The sequence below is a fragment of the Anolis carolinensis genome, chromosome 3, assembly GCF_035594765.1.
Source record: "Anolis carolinensis isolate JA03-04 chromosome 3, rAnoCar3.1.pri, whole genome shotgun sequence".
Classification (NCBI taxonomy): domain Eukaryota; kingdom Metazoa; phylum Chordata; class Lepidosauria; order Squamata; family Dactyloidae; genus Anolis; species Anolis carolinensis.
Window position 1 is genome coordinate 25,995,660 of NC_085843.1, and position 24,341 is coordinate 26,020,000.

A 24,341-nucleotide genomic window follows, 5' to 3' on the forward strand; every position below is an offset into this window, starting at 1 on the left:
ATCCTGGGCTCCGAGGGAACAAAGGGGAGACGCCTGAGCTTCCACGGGGCGGATTCTCGGAGGAGGAGGGGACACCTGGCCCCCGGATCTGCCCTGCCCATCCTTCTTTCCTTCCCTCGCTCCCTCTCTCCCTCCTCGGCGCGGCCATGCCCGGGATCGGGGCCATCGGGGCCCGCTGCCGCCACCGCCCCCGGAGGCGCCCCGTGCACGAGTGGGAGTCCGGGGGGGAGGCCTCGAGGGCCTCGGGGGAGGGGGCGCTGGAGACGGCCATCTGGAGCTTCCAGTTCCGCCTGATCGTGCTGGGCGACTCCACGGTGGGCAAGTCCTGCCTCCTGCACCGCTTCACCGAGGGCCGCTTCCCGGGCCCCCGCCACGCCGAGCCCACCGTCGGCGTGGACTTCTTCTCCCGCCTCCTCGAGATCGAGCCCGGCAAGAGGATCAAGCTCCAGCTCTGGGACACCGCCGGGCAGGAGAGGTTCAGGTAGACACGCAACTGAATCTTAGGCGAGCCTTGTTTCCATCAGCCCTCTTTTTCCTCTCCCTGGGTGGAGTCCTGCCAGGGCGCTCCTGAGCATGTGCAGAGTGCACCTTTCCAGGGCGTTGGGTGGCCCTTGTGGACTCTTCCAGCTGTACGTTTCTATGATTCTAACCCAGGCATGGGCAAACTTTGGCCCTCCAGGTGTTTTGGACTTCAACTCCCACATAGATTCGTAGAATTGGATTGAATCCCCTCTCACTGGGGGAGAATGTTGTACGTCACATTCATTCTTCCTTTGCTCTGGAATCTCACCCAGGAAAGTTCCCATTATCCCCATTTTGCAAGTCAGGAACTGAGACTGAATGAAAGTTGATTAATCAGGGCAACTTCTTGAACCCCAGGCTTCTGGGAGATTTGAATTCAGGACTTTTACTGCTGAAGGCAATGTCAAGCTTTCAGGGCCATCCTGATTCTATCATAGAATAGAATGATAGAATCAGGATGGCCCTGAAAGCTTGACATTGCCTTCAGCAGTAAAAGTCCTGAATTCAAATCTCTGACTTCAACTTCCACATAGAATCGTAGAATTGGAAGAGACCTCACTGGGGGAGAATGTTGTACGTCACATTCATTATCCCTTTGCTCTGGAATCTCACCCAGGAAAGTTCCCATTATCCCCATTTTGCAAGTCAGGAACTGAGACTGAATGAAAGATAATTAACCAGGGTAACTTCTTGAACCCCAGGCTTCTGGGAGACTTGAATTCAGGACTTTTACTGCTGAAGGCAATGTCAAGCTTTCAGGGCCACCCTGATTCTATGTTTCATACAGCTCATTTACCATCATGCGTAAAGCACTGGCCTAACTTTTGACTAAACAGAAGCAAATCTCACACAAGATTAATCTACCTGGTAGCTTTGGTAAACGATAGTATTTTAGCACAAGCCTACTGTCAGTCAAATAAAATAATATAATGGTGTACTTTTTTCTGGAAAAAAAAGTATTTTCAGCACTTTGAAAAAGTGATATGTAAATATTTGTCATTGCTAAAATATTTTTGTAATAATGTTAAATCATATTGATATCTAATAACTTCTTAACAATCATAGAATCTTAGAGATGGAAGAGACCTCATGGGCCATCCAGTCCAACCCCCTGCCAAGAAGCAGGAAAATTGCATTCAAAACACCCCCAACAGATGGCCATCCAGCCTCTGCTCTAAAGAAGGAGCCTCCACTACACTCCCAGCAGAGAGTTCCATTGCTGAACAGCTCTCACAGTTAGGAAGTTCTTCCTAATATTCAGGTGGAATCTCCTTCCCTGTAGTTCAGTGATTCTCAACCTGGGGTCCCCAGATGTTTTTGGCCTTCAATAATAATATAGTAATAAAACTTTATTTATATACTGCGCTACCTCTTCAAGGGGCTCAGGGCTGTTTCCAACATAGCAAGGAACCATACAACAACTTAAAACCATACAACAACAAAATAGATTGGAACAAGAGACAAGTTTTCCTCCAGAAAATTGAAGGTGAAGGGGGAACTAAAAAATGGAAACGATTAATAAATTATATGTTAGATGCAATTAAAGCCTCAGTCGCCCTAGGCTGGAAGGACTAAAAGAAATGGGACATTAAAACTTGTTATAAATATTTAGCAGACTACCTCCTCCAAGACTACATAAACAAAAGGAAAAGTTACTATAGAAAAGGCCAAATCAGAAAGACATGGGAGGCAAAATGGAAAAACTTCATTTACAGAATAAAGGGGAAAGACAAATATAAGAAATTAAACAAGATTATCCTCATAATTGAACAATTGTAATAAATATAGAAAATTTGTAAACTGCTCCTGAGGAGGGGAGGGAGGGAGAAAAAGGAAGAAGAATGTAAACATGTGTTACCAATGGAAAATGTTCTGAATGTTTGTATAATTTTACGTAACACAATTTACAATAAAAAACATGTTGAAAAAAACCATACAAAACATAATACAATAGTGAACATAAATATAATAATAATAATAATAATAATAATAATAATAATAATAATAATGCAACCTGGAACCATACTACAACTTAAAACCATACAACAACAAAAATAATACAATAGTGAACATAAGTACAATAATAATAATAAACAACCTTTATTTATATACTTCTCCATCTCCTCGAGAGGACTCAGGACTGTATGTAAAAACAGTCAATAGTCAAAACATCATACAGCAGCAAGAACATAACAAACATGATAAAACAACATCATAAGACAACAGTAAAAACCATTCAATTAAAATGGACACAGTTACAGTTCCAAATAATATATTCCATCAAGGAGTCAAATACTAGTAATCAGGGCTGCGAGATAGACAAAGTCAATTATAAGAGATAGATAAAGACTTGTACATCAGCGTATCATTGGGCCAGGGGGTGAATAGTATGCAGAGCAGAGTTGGGTCAGCATGTTAAACAACTGAACTAATCTTTCTCAAAGACCTGTAGGAACCATCAGCTGTTAGGATTTCTGGGAGCTGAAGGCCAAAAACATCTGGGGACCCCAGATTGAGAACCACTGCCAAGTCATTGTTCTGTGTTCTAATCTCCAGGGCAGCAGAAAAAGGCATGCTCCCTCCTCCCTATGACTTCCCCTCACATATTTATACATGGTCCTCATCATGTCTCCTCTCAGCCTTCTCTTCTGCAGGCTAACCATGCCCAGCTCTTCAAGCTGCTCCTCATAGGGCTTGTTCTCCAGATCCTTGATCATTTTAGTCACCCTCCTCTAGACACCTTCCAGCTTGTCAACATCTCCCTTCAATTGTGGTGCCCAGAATTGGACACAGTATTCCAGGTGTGGTCTGACCGCTGTTAGGGATTGTGGGAGTTGAAGTCCAAAATACATTGGGGGGGGGGGTGAAGTTTGCCCATACCTGTTCTAACCCTTTGAAGGTGTAGCTGCAGTTAGTAATCCTGAAAACTCTTTGAAACAAAGCTTCCTTCGTCTCTAACAAACCGCTTCATAGGTTTTATTTATTTATTTATTTACAGCATTTATATTCCGCCCTTCTCACCCCAAAGGGGACTCAGGGCGGATCACATTACACATATAGGCAAACATTCAATGCCTTGACATAGAACAAAGACAAGACAAATGCAGGCTCCAAGCTGGCCTCAAACTCATGACCTCTTGGTCAGAGTGATTGGTCTCAGCTGGCTGCTCACCAGCTTGCGCCACAGCCCGGGCCCGGGTTGAGAAAAAAAGCCTAGCATTATATGGGAAAGAATATCCGAAATCAACAAAGACCTGCCTTTAAAAGTGTTTGAGGGCACTAAGGCCTTTCTTGGACACAAGAATGGTTCTCTGGCTAATTTCACTTGTGGGTAGCTATGTTCAGATAGCCAGGCCTTTTTGGATGACAACTCCCAGAATCCCTTATCTTTAGCATAGGTAAGTTCTCCAACAAACAAGCATTGTTTTACGATATGGGTTGAATATCCTTTACCTGGAATACTTAAATCCTCCAATGCATAACATTATTCATATAGATGGTTGAGATAGTGACACCTTAGCTTTCTGATGAGTCAGTTGGCACAAACTTTATTTTATGCAACAAAATTATTTAAAAATATTAAATTACAGTCATTTTTAGACTAGGTGTATAAGACATACATAAAACATAAATAAATTTAGTGTTTAGACTTGCATCCTATCCTCAACATATCTCATTGTGTACATAAATGTAAGTGCAGGTATTCCTAAATCTGAAAAATAAAATCCAAAATACTCCTGCTCCCAAGCATTTTGGATAATGGATACCTAACTTATACCTTAAAAACAAGGAGATCTCTTATTGACAGGTCTAGCTTGGCATTCTGCTCCTTGAGCCAAAGCAGGAGATGGAGCTTCTCCATGCTAAAGCCAAGGGACACAGTATGTCAAGCCAACCACATTATTTTGCCATCTGAAACAGAAAATCAGGGTGGAGGAGAAGGAGGCAGCAAAAGGAACAATCGGCATACATCAAGTAATAATGTCCTGCCATTTCTTCCACGACACCCAAAAGCTGCTGCCTGAGGCAGTTGACTCATTTTGCCTAATGGTAGGGCAGTGATTGACTGAATGTACTATTTCCTAATGGTGGGTCTGAGTTTGAATATTTTTATGATTTATAATCCAATTTATCAAATGCAGATGAATGTACAGCATTGTAAACAGTGAGGCCAAACAGTCACGCAGTGCAAGAAGTTGTACTGTGTTTACCTCCCTGCATGAGGTACCCCCAATGAATATCGGGCGGTGGTTCTCATACTGAGGCAATGGATCCATTCTGGATTTTGATCTGGACTTAAATTATCCAAGGTGCTGAATCCATTGTGGGGTTTATATGTATATACAGTTATCCAGTTATCCGACTTCCGCTTATCTGACACCACTTTTTATCTGAGGCGCCGGATGCTTGCCCCTCCCCACGGGTGCCTGGCGCTTGGAGAGGCCTGCTCCACATTGCTGCTCTTCTAGGCAGCAATGCATAGCAGCTTGCCGGGTGGGATGAGACTCGACCAGCACAGACTTTTCCCTCCCAGCAAGCACCAGGCGCTTGGAGAGGCCTCCTGCGCGTTGTTAGGCAGCCGGGTGCTTTCCAGGAGGGAAAAATCACCTCCCTCCCTGCCAAGCACCAGGCTTGAAGCCTTGCTGCCTCCTTGCCAAGACCCCAGCTTCCCCTTGCAGCAAGGGAGGAGGCCCGGGCTTTGGTGTGGAAAATGCTCCTTCTCTCTTCGTTGAGCCCCCGGCCTCCTCCCTTGCCTCAAGGAAGGAGGCCGGGACTTTGGTGAGCCCAGGGTCTCCTCCCTTGCAGCAACGGAGGAGGCCAGGGGTTTGGCGAGGGAAGGGACGTTTTCCTCGCCACGCCCCCAGCCTCCTCCATCGTCAAGCCCCCGGCCTCCCTATTATCCAACAAATCAGGTTATCCGACATTTGGCCCGTCCCTTTATGTCAGATAAATGGAACTCTACTGTATATATATCCTTTCAAGTCACCTGTTGCCTTATGGTGACCCCGTGAACTTCATGGTAGTTTCTTAGGCAGGGAACAATGATGGGTTTTGCCAGTTTCCTCCTTTGAATTATAGCCTGCAACACCTGGAATTTGTTGGCGATCTCTCATATTTCAAAGGAAGAAAGTGACAAAACCACCTCTATGCCACAATCTGCCTGTGGTGAGGCATCAGCACTCTAGCCAGAGAAGGCAAAGGCATTGGAAAACTATAGTTCACTCTCATGATTCCACAGCATTGAGCTATGGCAGTGAAAGTGATGTCAAAGTACATTAATTCTTCAATGTAGATACACCCAGAATTACCCCAAACAGGACTGGAACTAGTAGTCTGAAACAAAAAAGGAACTTTCTGAAACATATTTCTTCAGACTATGGCATTTACTCTCACATAAAGTACCACAGCGGAATGCTCATGCTGGCTACCCATCAGAGAGAGCCTGCTAGAAGAATTACTAGCTGTGCCCAGCCACACGTTGCTGTGGAAAAGTATGGTGGTATGGGAAATAAAGTATTGAGGAATTGGTGGTAGTTAAGGTAAAGGGTAAAGGTGCTGGGCTGTTTATGTTGGATAAGTGAGACTCTACTGTATATTTATAATCTTGTATTATCTGCTTAGAACTGGATTATATGAAGCCCCTTCTACACAGCTGTATAAAATGCACACTGAAGTGGATTATATGGCAGTGTGGAGTCAAGATAATGCAGTTCAAAGCAGATAATATAAGATTATAAATGGGTAATATAGCTGTGTGGAAGGGCCTGGAGTCTACACTGCCATATAATCCAGTTCAAATTTGATAATCTGTATTTTATAGGCAGTGTGGAAGAGGCCTAAGTGATGTCTAACTGCCTGTCCCCTGGGCTGAGTAGGTTGCTAGGAGACCAAGTGGGCGGAACTTAGCCTTGTAACTGGCAGCAATTGGATAAAAACAATTACTCCTCTCTCTCTAATTAGGACTTTATTTTTCTTTTCTTTTTGTTGCATCAACCTAGAGCCGTGGATGATGGGTTGTGCTGTCAAATTTTGATGTTGGGAGGCCTGTAGTTTTGTTGTTTTGTCCGCTGCCCTGATGCCATCACTCTTTTATATATATAGATAAGTCAATTTTGTTTTTGCTTTTTCTTGCTAGTATTTGATATATTTTACTTGATAAAATGTCTCACTGAAAGAAAATATCCAGAGATTCTGTATGCATGGATTCAATTATCTGTAACTTTAATATATATATTTTTAAATCCCAAAAGCAAATATTGATCTGGCCATTTTATATAAGGGACATCATTTAACTATGCCATTGTATATCAGTGGAATACACTACTTCAGAGGGTGGTGGGTTCTTCTTCTTTGGATGTCTTTAAATTAGTGGTTTCCAACCTTTTTTTGACCAGGATCCACTTTGACCAGGGCCCATTCTCCAACATTCATACCAAAAGGGTTATGAATCAGTTTTTGGTCAACGTTAGATTCAGTTCGGTTATTTGGGGTGCTGATTCAGAAAACTTTATTGGATAGACCGCATCAGCTCTAGTTTCTGAAACAGAACATATGCCATCCAGTAGTCACCATCTGCTCGCCCACAGAAAACCACATTTAATAATCTAGAGCTGATGTGGTCTATCCAATGCAATGGTCAGCTCTGCAGAAAGGAGTGGAAATAAAATCAGTAAAGAGGAAGGAGGTTCGTGGACCGGACTTTTGTTTTTGCGGTCCACTGCTGGGCTGCAACCCACAGGTTGAAAGCCACTGCTTTAAATGGAGGTTGGAGGGCAATCTCTCAAGAGTGCTTTAGTTTTGTATTCCTACATGGGAGCCAGAATAGATAGCCTTTGAGGAGCCATAAAACTGCATTCTATTCTATTCTGTTTTTGGCCTGGTTTGGCCTACAATCTGTCCTGAGTGAGATAAACCCATCCTTACATAAACACTTCAGTTTGGAGTTCATGTACATGTGTGTAGTGATCAACGGTACACTGTGTTAAAAGTCATTTCAGTGACAGATGGAATTTAAATAATGATTTTGTTTAAAAATGCAGTTGATGTAGAAACAGACTTGCAATCTTGTTTGTGTTTTTTTGCTGTGGTATTGCTTTCACTGCAAATCAGGAGGCTGAAACCAAACTGCAGCATATTTGTAAAATCAATGGAGAAAAGAAAGGGTGCATCTATTCTACACCATAGAATTTGACACAACTTTAACTACCATGGTTCAATGCTGTGGAATCCTTGGGGTTGTAGTTTGGTGAGGCACCATCACTCTTTGACCGGGAAGGTTAAAGACCTCATAAAATTACAACTCCCATGAATCCATACCATGGCAATTAAAATGCTGTCAAACATGTAGATGCAACCAGGCCTGTAGTGAGATTGGGGGGGGGGGGTTAGGGATTCAAACCACCCCCAAAATTTTTCAGGTTAAAAAAACCCTGGTTTATTGATGAATTTTAACTGGTTAACCAAATCCCCATGCTAAGTCTATGAGATGCAAAACATTAAGAGTCCCTCCAGGCACTATCTCAAGCAGATATTGACAGGTCTGTAGCCGGGGGAGGGGGTGCTAGGGGTTCAACCCCCCCCCCCCAAATATTCAAAACCCCTCCCAAAAAATTTTCTGGCTACAGCCCTGGATGCACCCAAGGCTATCTATACATTGCAGTTCACACAAGAATGATGCTCTTTTAACTTGTGTGTAACCTTAATGAAAGGTAAGTTAAACCAGTGCTTCCCAAAGTGGGCAACATTGCCTCTTGGGGGCCGGTAGTAGCCTTGGGTGCAATTGCGGGGCATTGAATAGAAATCAGGGCAATAGAAACATAATGAAAGAACAGAAGAGAATTTTGAAGAGATGTTCATAAATGTTTCATCTGTTGTGTAACATAAAGTCATAGTGGTAAATTATTTTCCAAATAACTATCACAAAATAGAAATTATAACCAATCAATCCCGCTACCATGTCTTAATATGCAAATGTTGGCAGATGAGCATGTTGTGTATTATTGGGACGTCCAGCCTCCATCAGCAGGGATATGTGTATATAAGGATATTTAGGGCCCTTCCACACAGCCATATAACTCAGAATATCAAGGCAGATAATCCACAATATCTGCTTTGAACTGGATTATCTGAGTCCACCTTGCCATATAATCCAGTTCAATGTGGAGTTTATACAACTGTGTAGAAGAGGCCTAAGCTTAATATTTGACAATTTAATATTAAATACATATATTAGGGAGATTAAGCAAGCCCCAACACTGGCCTCCATCTTTAGGGATTTGAAGACTTTGCTGTTCGAAAAAGCATTTGGGAATGCCTACTTCCTAGCTGATCTATGCAATTGTGATGGAGCTTTGCACATCATCCCATGCCCTCCTCCCATGGTTATATCTTTGCACTTATCCCATTCCCTGTCCAATTGTTTACAGCCTGGCCACATTTACAGTAACTTACCGCCATGGGTTGATGAATGGAGCCCCTGGTGGAGCAATGGATTAAAGTTAAACACTTGTGCTGGCAGACTGCTGACTTGAAGGTTGGGTTGCTGACCTGAAGGTTGCCGGTTCGAATCCAACCCAGGAGAGCATGGATGAGCTCCCTCTATCAGCTCCAGCTCCATGTGGGGACATGAGAGAAGCCTCCCACAAGGATGGTAAAACAACTGGGCTTCCCCTGGGCAACGTCCGTGCTGACGGCCAATTTTCTCACTCCAGAAGCCACCAGCAGTTTCTCAAGTCACTCCTGACATGAAAAAAAAGGTTGATGAGCGCTGTTTTAATTGAATTTTAAGTTGTTTGCCTACATATTTATTTTACTGTAGCTTTAAATTGTGTTTTATTTCATGTTCAGTTTTTGGCACTTTGTGCCGTATGTAAGCTGCCTTGAGTCCCTTCGGGGGGATGGTGGCAGAATAAAAGAATAAAGTTATTATTACTATTATTATTATTATTTGAAACACAACAAGATGAGTCCACAGAAGACACTCTGCTGGCTGTTGACACTTCCCAAGTGTCTAGGACTGTGTGATGTATCAGCGAATAATGCATGCAGATCCCAGTAAGGTGGCCTTCTGCAGCGGGCAGGTGGTAATTTTGTCAGCGCCGATTGTGTTTAAGTGCAGGCCTAGGTCTTTAGGCACTGCACCCAGTGTGCCGATCACCACTGGGACCACCTTGACTGGCTTGTGCCAGAGTCTTTGCAATTTGATCTTTAAATCCTCATATCGTGCCAGCTTTTCCAGCTTGTTTCTCTTCAATCCTGCTGTCACCTGGGATTGCTACATCGACAACCCATACTTTGTTTTTTAACATGATCGTATTATTATTATTATTATTATTATTATTATTATTATTATTATTATTATTACATACCTACCAAAGAGGAAAGACATAAAATACTAATGAAACTCATGAAATCTTTCGTAGGAACCTGAAAATTGGTTGTTTCAGTTTACTTTTGACAATGCCTAATCCCTAGTCACAAATGCCCAGTCCCTAGGTTCCACAGGAATATGCTGCTCTCTTGACATCCAATACCTATCTATGCTGCTTGTACTAACCCATACCCAGCCCTTGTACATACTGATCACGCCCATTGTATTACGGCAACTGGTTTCACTGAGTATTGATTCCGCTGCTGTTTTATATTATGTTTTATTGAATTTGTGTTTTTAACTGTTTTGTTATTTTTAACTATGTTTTATTTTAACCATGTTTTTTGCTTTGATGGATTGTTTGCATTTATGTCTATGGGCATTTTGTCCCATATATAAGCCGCCCTGAGTCCCGTTTGCAAGATGGTAGTGGGGTAGAAGAATAAAGTTGTTGTTGTTGTTGTTGTTGTTATTGTATGACACAGCAAAAAAGATAGATATGCTGGATTTCGTTTCACAAAATCACAAGTCGAACACTTCCCAATTGTCTAGGACTGTGTGATGTATTTTCGGATGATGCGTGCAGATCCCTTTTGCAGTTGGCAGATCGTAATTTTGTCAATGTCTATTGTTTCCAAATGCTGGCTGAGATCTTTTGGCACGGCACCCAATGTGCCAATCACCACCGGGACCACCTATACTGGTTTCTGCCAGAGTCTTTGAAGTTCAATCTTGATGTCCTGATAGCAGCTGAGTTTTTCCTGTTGTTTTTCATCAATGCGACTGTCACCTGGGATGGCAACATCAATGATCCAACCCTTTTTCTTTTCCACAACTGTGATTATTATTATTATTATTATTATTATTATTATTATTATTATTATTATTATTATTAAAGTTATTATTACGGTAATGTTCTAAAACACAATGATTACAAAAAACTTTACAACAACATCTTTCTTTACTATAGTGCAGATACAAATATATCTGTAGGTACAAATATAGATACATAAAGTAATGCAAATTTGTCACCGCATCTTTCTGTTCGTTTGCTTCAAGAAGATAGATATCCAGGGAGGCACTGGTTTGTTTTTCCCCCCCGGAAAGGAGCATAGGCCAAATACATTTGGGAAGCTCTGAGCTAAACTGAATTGCACAATTGAAACCATTATCAACAAAAGGAAAATGATTTCATGTTGTTCCAAGACCATTGCATTGTCAGAAAGATTCTGCTATGGAGTTGTTTTGTTTTAATGAAATATACCTCATTTGAATTTCTCTTGTCTCTCTCATTTGCTGTGGCAGGTCAATCACACGCTCCTATTACCGCAATTCAGTGGGAGGCTTGCTGGTGTTTGACATCACAAATCGGTCTTCTTTTGAACATGTGTACGACTGGCTGGATGAAGGCAAAATGCACGCGGAGCCCTTCCAGATTGTGTTCATCTTGGTGGGACACAAATGCGACCTGGAGACAGAACGTCAAGTGTCAAGAGAGGAAGCAGAAGAGCTGGCGTCCAACTGCGGCATGAGATACATCGAAACATCTGCCAAAGATGCCATCAACGTCGAAGAGTCTTTTATGATCCTCACAAGAGACATCTACGAACTCGTGAAGAAAGGAGAGATTTCAGTGCGGGATGGGTGGGAAGGGGTGAAAAGTGGCTTTGTTCCCAACATTGTGCATTCCTCAGAGGAAGCCGATTTGCTTGGAGACCAATGTACCTGCTAAACTGCGTGCATGCCAAAGTACCATATAGTATGTATCAAGTGTTTGGAGGATGTGGTCTGTGCATCTAAAAGATCACTTGTGAAGATGCATTTGATCATGGATCAAGAATGTATGGCTTCTGAGCTTGCCATAGCTCCTGAGATGTTTAAGTGTGGCTCATATAAGGATTTGGAGATTCTCAGTCCTTGTTTAAAAAGCAAAACAAGCTTTCAGTTCAAAACATGGATTGGGTCAAGGACAGATAAAGACAAGGGAGGTGCAGGTTCAAAAGCAAAGTCTGCATTCTTTGTTTCTCATGTTTTGTGACTTTTTTCCTAAGTGAACATACCAAGAGTTTTGTAAAGGCTGATTCAGGTTTTTTTCAGTCTTCTTTGCTGATAACTTTTTGGAATGCTTAAATTGTGAATGTTGTGCATAATGTGGCATGCTCACCACCTCTGTGCATGAAAATGATGTGCAAATTATCAAAATTGCATGCAGCAAAAAACATGCAGTTCTGCGAATATTGGGTTTTTTTCCTGAAATTTTCAGTAAAATTCTCACTTCTACCGTCTTACATACACAGAGATAGAACCATCAACTCTGCTTGAGATCATAGTGGTCCACACAACCTCACAAAAATGTTAAATGTTATGTTGTATTTCATAAGACAGTAGATTCTCAACTAACCGGAACTCAAGTATCTGAAACTTTCAAGCAACCAGCAAAAAAATAACTAAAACTGCGTACTGCAAAGCTGTTTTTATAATATTTATTTATTTACAGTATTTATATTCCGCCTCTCTCACCCCGAAGGAGACTCAGGGCAGATCACAGAACATACCATGTGGCAAACATTTAATGCCGTTTTAAACACTTGACAAGACAAACAATTATACACAAATAGAGGTATATAGGCTTTCCCATCTTCGGCATCCTAGAGACTTGTGCTCGAATCCGGCCACAGGGGGTGCTGTCGCTCCATCATCCTGCCGAAGAGCTTTGTTTGTAAACTTTCTCCTTTAAAATACTTCCCCGCTTTTGAGCAGTCTCTGTTTATCTACTCACATTTTGCTTTTGAACCGCTAGGTAGGAGCAAGCTGGGCTAAAGGTCAGGACCTTACTCTGACCCAGGTTTCGAACTGTCAACCTCCTTGTTAACATGATTTATTGCAGAAGGTAGTTTAACCTGCTGTTCTAACACCCTAAAACTGTATGACATTCAGTTAAATTTGTCTTCATTTGCTTTTAATTACCGTAGTTCAATATTAATATTAAATCAATACAGATTGTATGATACATTATAGGGTATAGTATTAGTTAGGGCTATTTTTAATAGTAATGCTCAAGTTGCTAGAAACTACATGTATCCAGCAGGGCGCTGGTTAACTGAGAGTCTACTGTATTACATTACATTGTGCTGTATTTGTATTCCATTGAATTAAGAACTTTGCTTTTCACGGCAACTAGAACCAATTTTTCCACAGCAGAGCTACTTAAACTTTTTCCACTGCCTGGGAAATTTTTACGTGATTCACAATATATAGGTATATAAAATAGGTATAAGATTAAATATTTACTGATAATAAATCAGCATTTGCAAGGCTTGCTAAGCAGGCTGATTTTCCTTTTTGTGGAGTACAGCTGAAGCATTTTTTGCAGAGTTCACTGTAAATACTGCATGTTGTAGCAAACAGATTTGTGTAAATGAGTGGCATTCAGAAACCTTTTACTGTTGCCACATGTTTCATGACCCTAACATTGAGTTGAGGGAGACCTCGTAAGTTTAAGAAGCAGTGCTCCACATCATCTATCAGCCTTCTGCAAATTGTTGCCTTCAGGATGGTTTGGACTATACTCCCATCAGATTGAGGAAGGTTGAGACATAGTATGAGTGTTATCTGAAAGTTTATAAACTGTGAGGAAAGGTAGTATGAAAGTAAGACTTTTTCCCACTCCCTCAGTAACATGGGCTTCTTATATTCCAGTTTAAGGTAGAAACTTGTCCTCTGGACTACCTCATACAATGAAATAAGTGCTAACAAGTTATGCTTAGCAGTTTTGGTATCTAGGGCTACAATACGAACTATGATTTATGGTATCAAGTGGGCCAATGAGTGAGGTGCTACTTTTAAAAAATAACTTTCCAAGCTCTGCCAATGACCCATTGCTATATATCACAATATGGCCCGTGGATGTGGTTGACAAACTTACAGGGTGTCTAAGTTCTGGTTTCTTTAAGTGTACCTCTACACTGTAGAACTGATGCCGTTTGGTACAACTTTAACTACCATGGCTTAATGCTATTGAAGCTGTACAGGTGCCCCCAATGGCAGGACTGCTGACTGAAAGGTTGGCAGTTCGAATCCAGGGAGCGGGGTGAGCTCCCGTCTGTCAGCTCCAGCTTCCCATGCAGAGACATGAGAGAAGCCTCCCACAGGATGCTAAAACATCTGGGCTTCGCCTGGGCAACGTCCTTTCAGACAGCCAATTCTCTCACACCAGAAGCAACTTGCAGTTTCCCAAGTCGCTCCTGACACAGACAAAAACACATAGAAGCTGTAGTTTTACATAAAGTCTTTAGCTTTCTCTGCCCACTGAATGAGGCTGGTGTTTCACCAAACTACAAATCCCATGAACATTGAGCCATGGCAGTTAAAGTGATGTTTAACTGCATCAGTTAAACATCACTGCACTCTATGTCAGTCTTCTTTGGCAAGTTTGGCTGAGGATGATGACAGCTTTAGCTCAGAACATTTGAAGAAAACCAGATTGGGGAAGCCACCTTTAGACACCACCCCAAACTCAAATGCCGCCTAAGTCCTGTAAATTCACCATCTCCTATCTGGTAGTTTTGCTATGTGTGTGTGTGTGTGCTTAATCTGCCATTTTCTTTTGCAAACTAGTATACTATTTTCACATAGCTAGGGCATCTCTCCAGTATGTAGACACTGCACCCGTATTTTTTGGCATGTGCCTTTCACTTCCAACACAATCCATTCATTGTTACAAAGAGTTGCATATTATCTATATCGGCAACAAAGGTGCTACCAAGCAGCAAGATATTTTCTATAATTCTCTTGTTACCATTTTTATTATTTACATGCTTTCTGGTCTTTACATTTTCAAAAAAGATTAAAATAAAACTACGTAATATGTACTCTATTCTGACAAGTCCCTGGTCTGATTTGTTTAGCCTGAGAAGTGAATATTTGCTGAATTGAATCAAGACAAATAATAATAACAACAACAACACTTTATTTATATTCTGTCCTATCCCTCCAAGGGGAGTCAGGGCAGATCACAGTACACATACACGGCAAACATTAAATGCTGATTTGGATAGACAGAACAGAATCATAGAATCATAGAATAGTAGAGTTGGAAGAGACCTCATGGGCCATCCAGTCCGACTGTTGTCGACCGCGTTTCAGAGGATCGGGCCCCTTAAGGAGAGAGCCGATCCGGTCCTTGAGAGAACGGACCCTGGCGGAGCCAATAGGAGAAAATGAGCCGCAATATCACCTGGAGCCGAAATGAAGAAGGTCCGCCAAAGTTGAAGGAAAATCCGCCAAGGAGTCTTTATTGAGCGATTCAGCTGAACGGACACTAGTAGCGATCATTCAATCTACTAGCGTAACATACATTCAAAATAAAGCCATATTTATACAATGTTTCGGTCTGACAGCCCTTTGAATTTCCCGCCCCGCTCCCCCGCCCATCTGATCGTGGATAGGCTGGGAGGTTGAACGAGGCGGGCTTTCGTTTCCCGCCTCGCTCTGCTGGCCCAATGGGGAGCCGCTTTTTTGTCCCCACTCGGGCCAATCAGAGAGGAGGAGGCGGGAGCTATTGAAACAATGAAGTGACCGGACAGGAAATATCAGATTAATCCTGGCCCGGCCGATTTCTAAAGGAATTAATGGCACCCATCAAGGATGTCCGGGGTCCTGTCACATTCACAGGTTTTTAGATATGCCTTGGGGTGACAGGGGGAAGTAAAGAAGGGTGGTGATGAGCCGTCATTGACGGGCCCCACAGGGTGCCTTCCTGAGGCGTCCTGGCCTGGGATATGACAATGTTTACCTTGGGGTCGAATCACCTTTAGGAATTTGGTGACTCAAGCCCTATATTGTCCATGCGATCGGAATGAGATTGGATTAAACTGTGGCAGATTATCCTTTTGTTTTTGGGAAGGGAGGTCTGGGTCATAAGGGCTAGGGTTCATGTTGGGGTCATAATATTTCCCATTTGATTTCATGATTTGACAATTATATGGGATAGGATGAAAATTAAAGTAAAGTTGGAACATAAACCCAGCTGGGAAAAACACATATTTTCCGGGGATCCCAAAGAGTATAAATACATATAGGCAGATAGGTAGATTTCAAGGAGGAAAGGGAGAATCCATAGAGGGGGGGGGTTACATTGCATAAAGGGGAATCATGGATGATATAAACAATTGAAAACATTTGATAAAAATGAGGTTTACAACATCTGGGGAACCCAATATGGAAAGTCATAGGAGTGGAGTTCAAGCAGCATGATTTCACAATTCATGAAGTTAGCCCAACGATTAGAAATTCATACAACAGTGGGTCATGAGGGTGTCCAGGTACATAGAATATGCAAATTCATGGATACATGAGGGAAAAGAGTTCATCTGTGATGGGAGGAATTCGTAGAGATGGCATGGGGAAGAGGCACATGTGGGTTGCAGTCTTTGGAAGTATAGGATTTCATAAGTCCAGGGGTAGGTCTGGGGAAGAGTGTTCTTCTCCTTCATAAAATCATGAAAGTATGAATGAAACAAGGAGGGCACCCGTCCGGGCACCCCCTGGCAGCCGCAGAGAGGGTGAGGGTACTTGGAGATCTATGTCTCCCTGGCGGGAGAGCGATCCCCCCATTCCCAGTTCACAGAAAGGGGCTAGGGATCTCTTAAAACCATTCCGCGAGTCACGGGGAGAGGAAAGTCCGGGATAAGGCTGGAGGAGGGCAGCCTGGCTTGAAAAAGAGCAGTCGGTCCCGTTTGACAGTCAGCTGTTGAGGTGCCGAAAACTGGACCGATTCCGGTTCCGCTGGTTGTCTTCGAGTCAGGAGCCTTAGAAAGGGTTAGGACTAAAAGAGGAGCGTTCTAGGGGTAATTTTGATAGAGATATGAGCCAATTTGTATCGTCCGCCATATTAATCTATGGCGGAGAAACCTCAGCCGGAGTTAAAGGGACGGGAGAGAGAGAGAAATTGCATGCAAAGGAAGGAGTCAGAGAAAGATACAAAATAACCAGATAGAGAGTGTTATTGTTAAAATAAATGCTACTTTTATTGGGGGATTTGTTACATAGTTCAGGGAAGGGGAAAGTGAAAGAGAAAAAGATCTTTTAATAATAGTCTGCTGCGGTCCCGTTCCGTTCCTTTGGTGAGCGATCTGCGGAACTCTCCGCTGCGCTCTCAAATCAATTTGAAAGCCGGGGTGACGGTCATCACGACCCCCTGCTAAGAAGCAGGAAATCGCATTCAAAGCACCCCCGACAGATGGCCATCCAGCCTCTGCTTAAAAGCCTCCAAAGAAGGAGCCTCCACCACGGCCCGGGGGAGAGAGTTCCACTGTCGAACAGCTCTCACTGTGAGGAAGTTCTTCCTGATGTTCAGGTGGAATCTCCTTTCCTGTAGTTTGAAGCCATTGTTCCGCGTCCTAGTCTGCAGGGCCGCAGAAAACAATCTTTCTCCCTCCTCCCTATGACTCCCCTCACGTATTTGTACATGGCTATCATGTCTCCTCTCAGCTTTCTCTTCTGCAGGCTAAACATGCCCAGCTCTTTAAGCCGCTCCTCATAGGGCTTGTTCTCCAGACCCTTAATCATTTTAGTCGCCCTCCTCTGGACGCTTTCCAGCTTGTCAACATCTCCCTTCAACTGCGGTGCCCAAAATTGGACAGTATTCCAGGTGTGGTCTGACCAAGGCAGAATAGAGGGGGAGCATGACTTCCCTGGATCTAGACGCTATATAGAACAAAATAGACAGAAAGGAGGTATGTTGTGTTTTGAAGTCCAGCTTTGGTGCCTTGGAGGTTGTGCTCGGATTCAACCACGGGGGTGCTGCTGCTCCATTCTCTATGACGAAGAGCCATTAAGACTTCCTTTCGGTCACCGGTCACCGGCATTTTATGGTGTCGTAAAATATCTCCCCCGCTAAATTAGCAGTACCTAATTTCTCTACTTACAGCTCAGCTGTTTTCGAACTGCTTAGGTAAACAGTTAGCAGGGCTTGACAGTCAGGTCCTCACCCCGACCGGGCTTCAAACTGGTCACCTTTTCATTGGCAGATCTTATTACTCCTGGTGATTTACCAGCTGTTCTACAGCCCAGCCCAGATTCATCCACACTGTGGGATTAACACAGTTTGACTCCATTTTAACTGCCCTGGCTCGATGCTATGAAATACAAGCAGAAAGAGTGCTCATAATTAGACTTTGTAGTCTTCTAGATCTAGATCACTCGGGCCCCTTCATGTCACTTCTTGACATATGGAGAACTTATGAATGTCATAGGATTATTTTAGGCACAAAATATATAAGATGCACCTGCATTGTAAAATTAATATAGTCTTACTGTAATGGCTTAATGCCTTGGAACCGTGGGAGTTGCAGTTCTACAAGGTCTCTAGCTTACTCTGCCAAATAGTGCTGGTGCCTCACCAAATTACATCTCCCATGACTCCATAGCACTGAGTCATGGCAGCTAAAGTCGTGGCAAACTGCAATAATTCTATGGTGTAGATACACTCACAGAGTTGATTTTTTGCCAGTTCCTTCCTTGGAAATAGATAAGATGGTCAAAAGTCACAAATAGTTTTCAATATTTAATAACTCCTTTATTGTTTTGTTTTTTAGGTTACACTACTATAGCATCACATACAGTACATTACATGTAAAAAAACAAATCTTGTAAATTGCATCCAACACCATAGCATCATAATGTGTGTATTATTATAGTGTATAATAGAGTGGGCCAAAAGGCACAAAGGAGTTTCAATATTTAATAATATACATATGATATATCTGTATTATCGAAGGCTTTCACAGCCATAATCACTGGGTGATGTGTAGTTTCCGGGCTGTATGGCCATGTTTTGCAGCATTTTCTCCTGACGTTTTACCTGCATTTGTGGCTGGCATCTTCAGAGGATATATGTGTGTACGTGTATATACATATACACATAATACATAAATAAGTGGGTTGCAGTTAAATATAAAAAACCCAAGATTTTGGCAACCAGAGTGATTGATAACTGGCAAATAGAGGGAGAAAACATGGAGGCAGTGACAGACTTTGTATTTCTAGGCACAAAGATGACAGCAGATGCAGACTGCAGCCAGGAAATCAGAAGACGTTTCCTTCTTGGGAAGAGAGCAATGGCCAATCTCGATAAAATAGTGAAGAGTAGAGACATCACACTGGCAATGAAGGTCTGCATAGTAAAAGCAATGGTATTGATGTGAGCGAAGGAAGATAGACGCTTTTGAACTGTGGTTCTGCAGGAAAATCCTGAGAGTGTCTTGAACTGCAAGAAGATCCAACCAGTCCATCCTCCAGGAAATAATGCCCGGCTGCTCATTGGAGGGAAGGATATTGGAGGCAAAGATGAAGTATTTTGGCCACATGATGAGAAGACAGAAAAGCTTGGAGAAGAGAATGATGCTGGGGAAGTGGAAGGTTAAAAGGAAGAGAGGCTGACCAAGGGCAAGATGGATGGACGGTATCCTTGAAGTGACTGGCTTGACCTTGAAGGAACTGGGGGTGTCGACGGCCAACAGGGAACTCTGGCGTGGACTGGTCCATGAAGTCACGTAAGAGTCGGAAGCCACTGAATGAATAACCAACAAAATGTATATGTGTGTACATGTACATTCACATATTTATTTATTTATTTACAACATTTATATTCCGCCCTTCTCACCCCGAAGGGGACTCAGGGCGGATCACATTACACACATCAGGCAAACATTCAATGCCTTTTTAACATAGGACAAAGACAAACAACAAACATAGCTCCGAGCGGGCCTCGAACTTATGACCTCCTGGTCAGTGATTCATTGCTCTCCCGTCTGCGCCACAGCCTCGGGCTATAATTATATAATTATATGTGTATGTGTGCAATGTACTTATATACACACACATATATATACATGTACATATTATACATATGTGCATGTACATGTGTGTACTTGTGTATATATACACCTAATAAATATGAGTATATGTGTGTACGTGTTAATACATATATACATTATACATATGTGTACATATTTGTGTTTACATGTATATACATACACATTATACATAAATATGTATGTACATATGTATATGTGTGTACATGTATATACATATACACATTTATGTGCGTATAAATGTGCGTATACGCATTTATGTGCGTATATTTATGTGCGTGTATATATACACACATATACACATTATACACATATATCTATGTGTAAATGTATATACATATACACATTATACATGTGTATATGTGTGTGTGCATATACATATATGCATTTGTGTGTACGTGTACATACATATAAACATTACACATATGTGTATATATTTGTGTTTACATATACACATACATATATGCGTATACGTATGTGTATATACATATAAACATTATACATTGTATATATTTGTGTTTATATTATACATAAATGTGTGTATACGTACATGTGTTTAAACACATTAGGCACATTAGACATAAATATGTCTAATAGACATAATTATACATATATGCATGTACATGTACAGTAGAATCTCACTTATCCAACGTTCTGGATTATCCAATGCATTTTTGTAGTCAATGTTTTCAATACATCATGATATTTTGGTGCTAAATTTGTAAATACAGTAATTACTACATAGCATTACTGCGTATTGAACTACTTTTTCTGTCAAATTTGTTGTATAAAATGATGTTTTGGTGCTTAATTTGTAAAATCATAACCTAATTTGATGTTTAATAAAGCTTTTCCTTAATCCCTCCTTATTATCCAACATATTTGCTTATCTAACGTTCTGCCGGCCCGTTTATGTTGGATAAGTGAGACTCTACTGTACATGTATATACATGTACATATTTATTTGAGTTTTATTTATTTGAGTTAAGACTCAGAGCAGCTAACAATGCAATAAGAACATACAAAAAAGTTTAAAAAGTGTAGATATGCATGTACAATTATGATTAAATACTGAAACCCCCTTGTGACTTTTGGCCCACCCTTTAACATCGCCTGGAACGTATTGGCGGCCTCTCATCCAAGTACCAAACAAGGCCGTCCCTGCTTAGATTCTAAAATCAGGAGGGACTGCAAGTGATGACGTCATCGGCGGGGAGGGCGGGGTGAGAGAGAGCAGAATTCTGCCAGGAAGCCAAAAACAAAAGCGTGTCAGGACGACCTCCGGCCGCAAGGGGTCGCTGTGGTGGGAAGCCTTTCACGGCTCTCGCTCGCTCTCCCTCCCCTTCCCTCGGTGCGGCGGGGGCATCCGGCTCTGAGGCGCCGCATCATGTGGGCTCTCGCGGAGCCGGGCCGCTGCGAGACGACGACGGCGCTTTTGCGGAGTCTCCTCCTCAGTGAGCGGGGCCATGAGGCGCTGAGGCGAAAGGAGGAAGCGGGAGTCAGTGCCAGTCCCCTGAGCGAGCGGCGAAGCATGTAAACGAGGCAGAGGAAGGGAGGGAAGAAGCTGCCACCGCCGAAATCGCAGCCTCGTCAGGCTCCTTCTTGTGCGCATGCGCGGGCCCCCCTCCCTTGTGTGCTGTGGAGGGGGGCAACATGGCGACGTCTAATCTCTTAAAGGTGAGAGGAGGAGGAGGAGGCGGCTGCCCCGGCTGGGCCTGAAGAAGGGTTGAGAGGTTATTTTATAGAGAGGAGGAGGAGGTCCCTCGTCAGGAGAAGGAGAGGAAGGCCAAGAAGGGGAAAGCGAGTAGGGAAGTGGAGAGGCTCTGTCCATATATACCAGGCATGGGCAAACTTCGGCCCTCCTTCCAGGTGTTTTGGACTCCCAACTCCCACAATTCCTAACAGCCGGTAGGCTGTTAGGAATTGTGGGAGTTGGAGTCCAAAACACCTGGAGGAAGGGCCGAAGTTTGCCCATACCTGGTATATATAGACAACTTTGGCCCTCCTTCCAGGTGTTTTGGACTTCAATTCTCACAATTTCTAACCGCCCTAGGCCACTTCCCTTTCCCCTTTCAGAATTGGACACAGTATTCCAGGTGTTGTCTGACAGAGGCAGAATAGAGGGGTAGCATGACTTCCTTGGATCTAGACCAGGCATGGGCAAACTGAATGCAGCCCCTTGGGCGCTTACCTTAGGCCCTCCTTATTTTCCTTGTCCTCTTGGCATAAGGAGACGGTGGCCCACCGCACCCTTGTGCCAAAAAGATGAGGGAGGAAGGCACGCAGCAACGGAGAGCCCTCTGGAGTGCTCTCAGCCACCGCTTGTCCCACCCTCCTCTCGGCATAAGGACAGTGCGGGTGGCCCCATCCTTATAATAATAAGTTTATTTGTATCCCGCCACCATCTCCCCCGAAGGGGACTCGGGGCAGCTCACAGAAATATCAAATACAAAACAATAACAATATACAATACATCAATAAACAATAACATACACTAATTGTAGTATTTGCACATTAACCAAAAAGAATAAAAACACACTTATTAAAAACATAGACTTTAAAAACAGTGAGGTTGTAATAGTAGATTAGCAAAGTGCTAAATGTACTATGCCAGGAGGACAGCTCAAGGAACACACATGAGAACCCTCTGGAGCACTCTGAGCCACCACCAGTCTCGTCCTCCTAGCATAATGCCAAGAGGACAGCCCGAGGACCGGGGCAGTTGCTATATGTCTTGCCTTTTTCCCAGCATAAGGATGGGTTGAGCAGTCCTGGCCTTATGCCGGGAGAACAACCTGAGGACGACCCGTGCCCTGACATTTCCTGGCCCTCTCCACCCAGCGTTTGCCCACCCTCTCCCTCTTGGCTCGGCACTTCTGGCTGGGTTTGCACTGCGGCTGCAAGGCAAAAACGGTTGCCCATGCATGACCTAGACCAGTGGTTCTCAACCTTGGGTTCCCAGATGTTTTTGGCCTACAACTCCCAGAAATCCCAGTCAGTTTAGCAGCTGTTAGGATTTCTGGGAGTTGAAGGCCAAAAACATCTGGGGGCCCACAGGTTGAGAACTACTGATCTAGACGCTATACTACTATTTATGCAGGCCAAAATGCCATTGGCTTTTTAGGCTGCCAAATTGATGCAGTTAGACATCACTTTAACTGCCTTGGCTCAATGCTATAGAATCTAGGGAGTTGTAGTGCTTGGCTACATTTTGAGCCTTCTCTCTGCTCAAAGGGTGCTGCTACCTTGCCCAAACTACAGCTCCCAGGATCCCATGGCTGCCCAGTGAATGCAGTCTGTCACCACAAGCTGCCATGACTCATTGCTGTAGAATCATGGGAGTTTTGCTAGATCTTGAGCCTTCTCAAAGAATGCTGGCACCTCACTGAACTACAACTCCCAGGATCCCATAGCATTGAGCCAGGGCAGTTAAAATATATACGGTATGTGAGAGATGGGGAGGGATATAAATAATAATAATAATTATTATTATTATTATTATTATTATGACAAGAGATTTGCCTGACTGACCATTTCGCTGCTTGACTGATCTGCTGAGATCAAAACAAATGAAGAGTCTTGGGGTGCCTCGAAGATCAAGGATCAGTGCACTGTCAGAAAATGGAATTGATTGAAAAAAGGAAGCCAAGTTTTTTAACCTGGAAGCACATTTTTTGCCACCCGAATCATAAATAGGATAAAGTAGGGGAAAGGCAAGGAAGGGGAAGCAAGAAGTTACAACATGAGGTAGGAATTGGGGTGCTTATGTGTGTGTATAGGAGAGGTAGTATATATGGAGAGAATAGGGTGCATTTATACTCCAAAATTAATGTAGTTAGACACTCTTTTAATTGCTATGACTCTTATAATCATGTAGTTTTATAAGGTATTTAGCCATATCTGCCAAAGACTGTTGATGCCTCACTAAACTACAACTCTCAGGATTCTGTAGCAGATTTACAGAACTTTAGCTGCCATGGTTCAGTGCTATGGAATCCTAGGATTTAAAGTTTGATGAGACATCAGCAAAGAAGGCTAAAGACCTTGTAAATCTACAACTCCCAGGAGTCGAAGCATTGAGCCATGGAAGTTAAAAAGAAATAAACTTGGGATACTACAAATGTTCATATAGGAAGCCCCTCCTGACTTGGAGAGGTTATTTAACTTGTAGATGCACTTTGGCTATCAAAAACACAAATGGCCCATTATTTAGAGTGGCAAAAGTAATGCCTTCAAAAATGGCTCAAAGGGGGTCTGCTATCTATTTATGCAGGCCTTAGGACATGTGCTCAAGCCATCCCATCAGATTAAAGGAATTTATATGACATTTTCAAGCACTGGAAGACCGAGGTGTCAGATAGCAAAGCATCAAAAGCTGGGGAAAAGTATTCAGCTGTTATTGGTCATAGGATTTTTGTGGGCTGAATTTATGCTAAATAAAACTTGATAGTTCTTTTAAGTGCAAATAGGATTACTTGCTGATTCTATTGTAACAGATTGCATGCCCTTCCCATTCAAAATTTCTGCTGAGTTAGAGTTTTAGATGATACAAAGAGTTGAGTACAAGGAATGTT

The 24,341-nt window shown here is 42.7% G+C and overlaps 2 protein-coding genes across 2 annotated transcripts in view; both read left to right on the plus strand.

Moving 5' to 3' along the window:
- The first annotated feature begins 146 nt into the window (after positions 1–146).
- Positions 147–14,768, plus strand: rab39a (RAB39A, member RAS oncogene family). Its single transcript, XM_003228504.4, has 2 exons — positions 147–481; positions 11,198–14,768. The coding sequence occupies exons 1-2, from the start codon at positions 147–149 to the stop codon at positions 11,622–11,624; spliced, it is 762 nt and encodes a 253-aa protein (XP_003228552.4). The 3' UTR covers positions 11,625–14,768.
- Positions 14,769–21,111: 6,343 nt separating this feature from the next.
- Positions 21,112–24,341, plus strand: part of cul5 (cullin 5) — a 43,075-nt gene continuing 39,845 nt past the window's right edge. Inside the window, exon 1 of the mRNA XM_003228499.4 lies at positions 21,112–21,444. Coding sequence (XP_003228547.1) covers positions 21,421–21,444 — 24 coding nt within the window. The 5' untranslated portion in view covers positions 21,112–21,420. The remainder of the gene's footprint in view (positions 21,445–24,341) is intronic.

What these genes read in the sequence shown, in the direction of transcription:
- rab39a (XM_003228504.4), top strand. Translation starts at nt 147, where the DNA reads ATGCCCGGGATCGGGGCCATCGGGGCCCGCTGCCGCCACCGCCCCCGG. An exon ending in GCCGGGCAGGAGAGGTTCAG is followed by an intron (nt 482 to 11,197) that starts GTAGACACGCAA and finishes TTGCTGTGGCAG; the next exon opens with GTCAATCACACGCTCCTATT.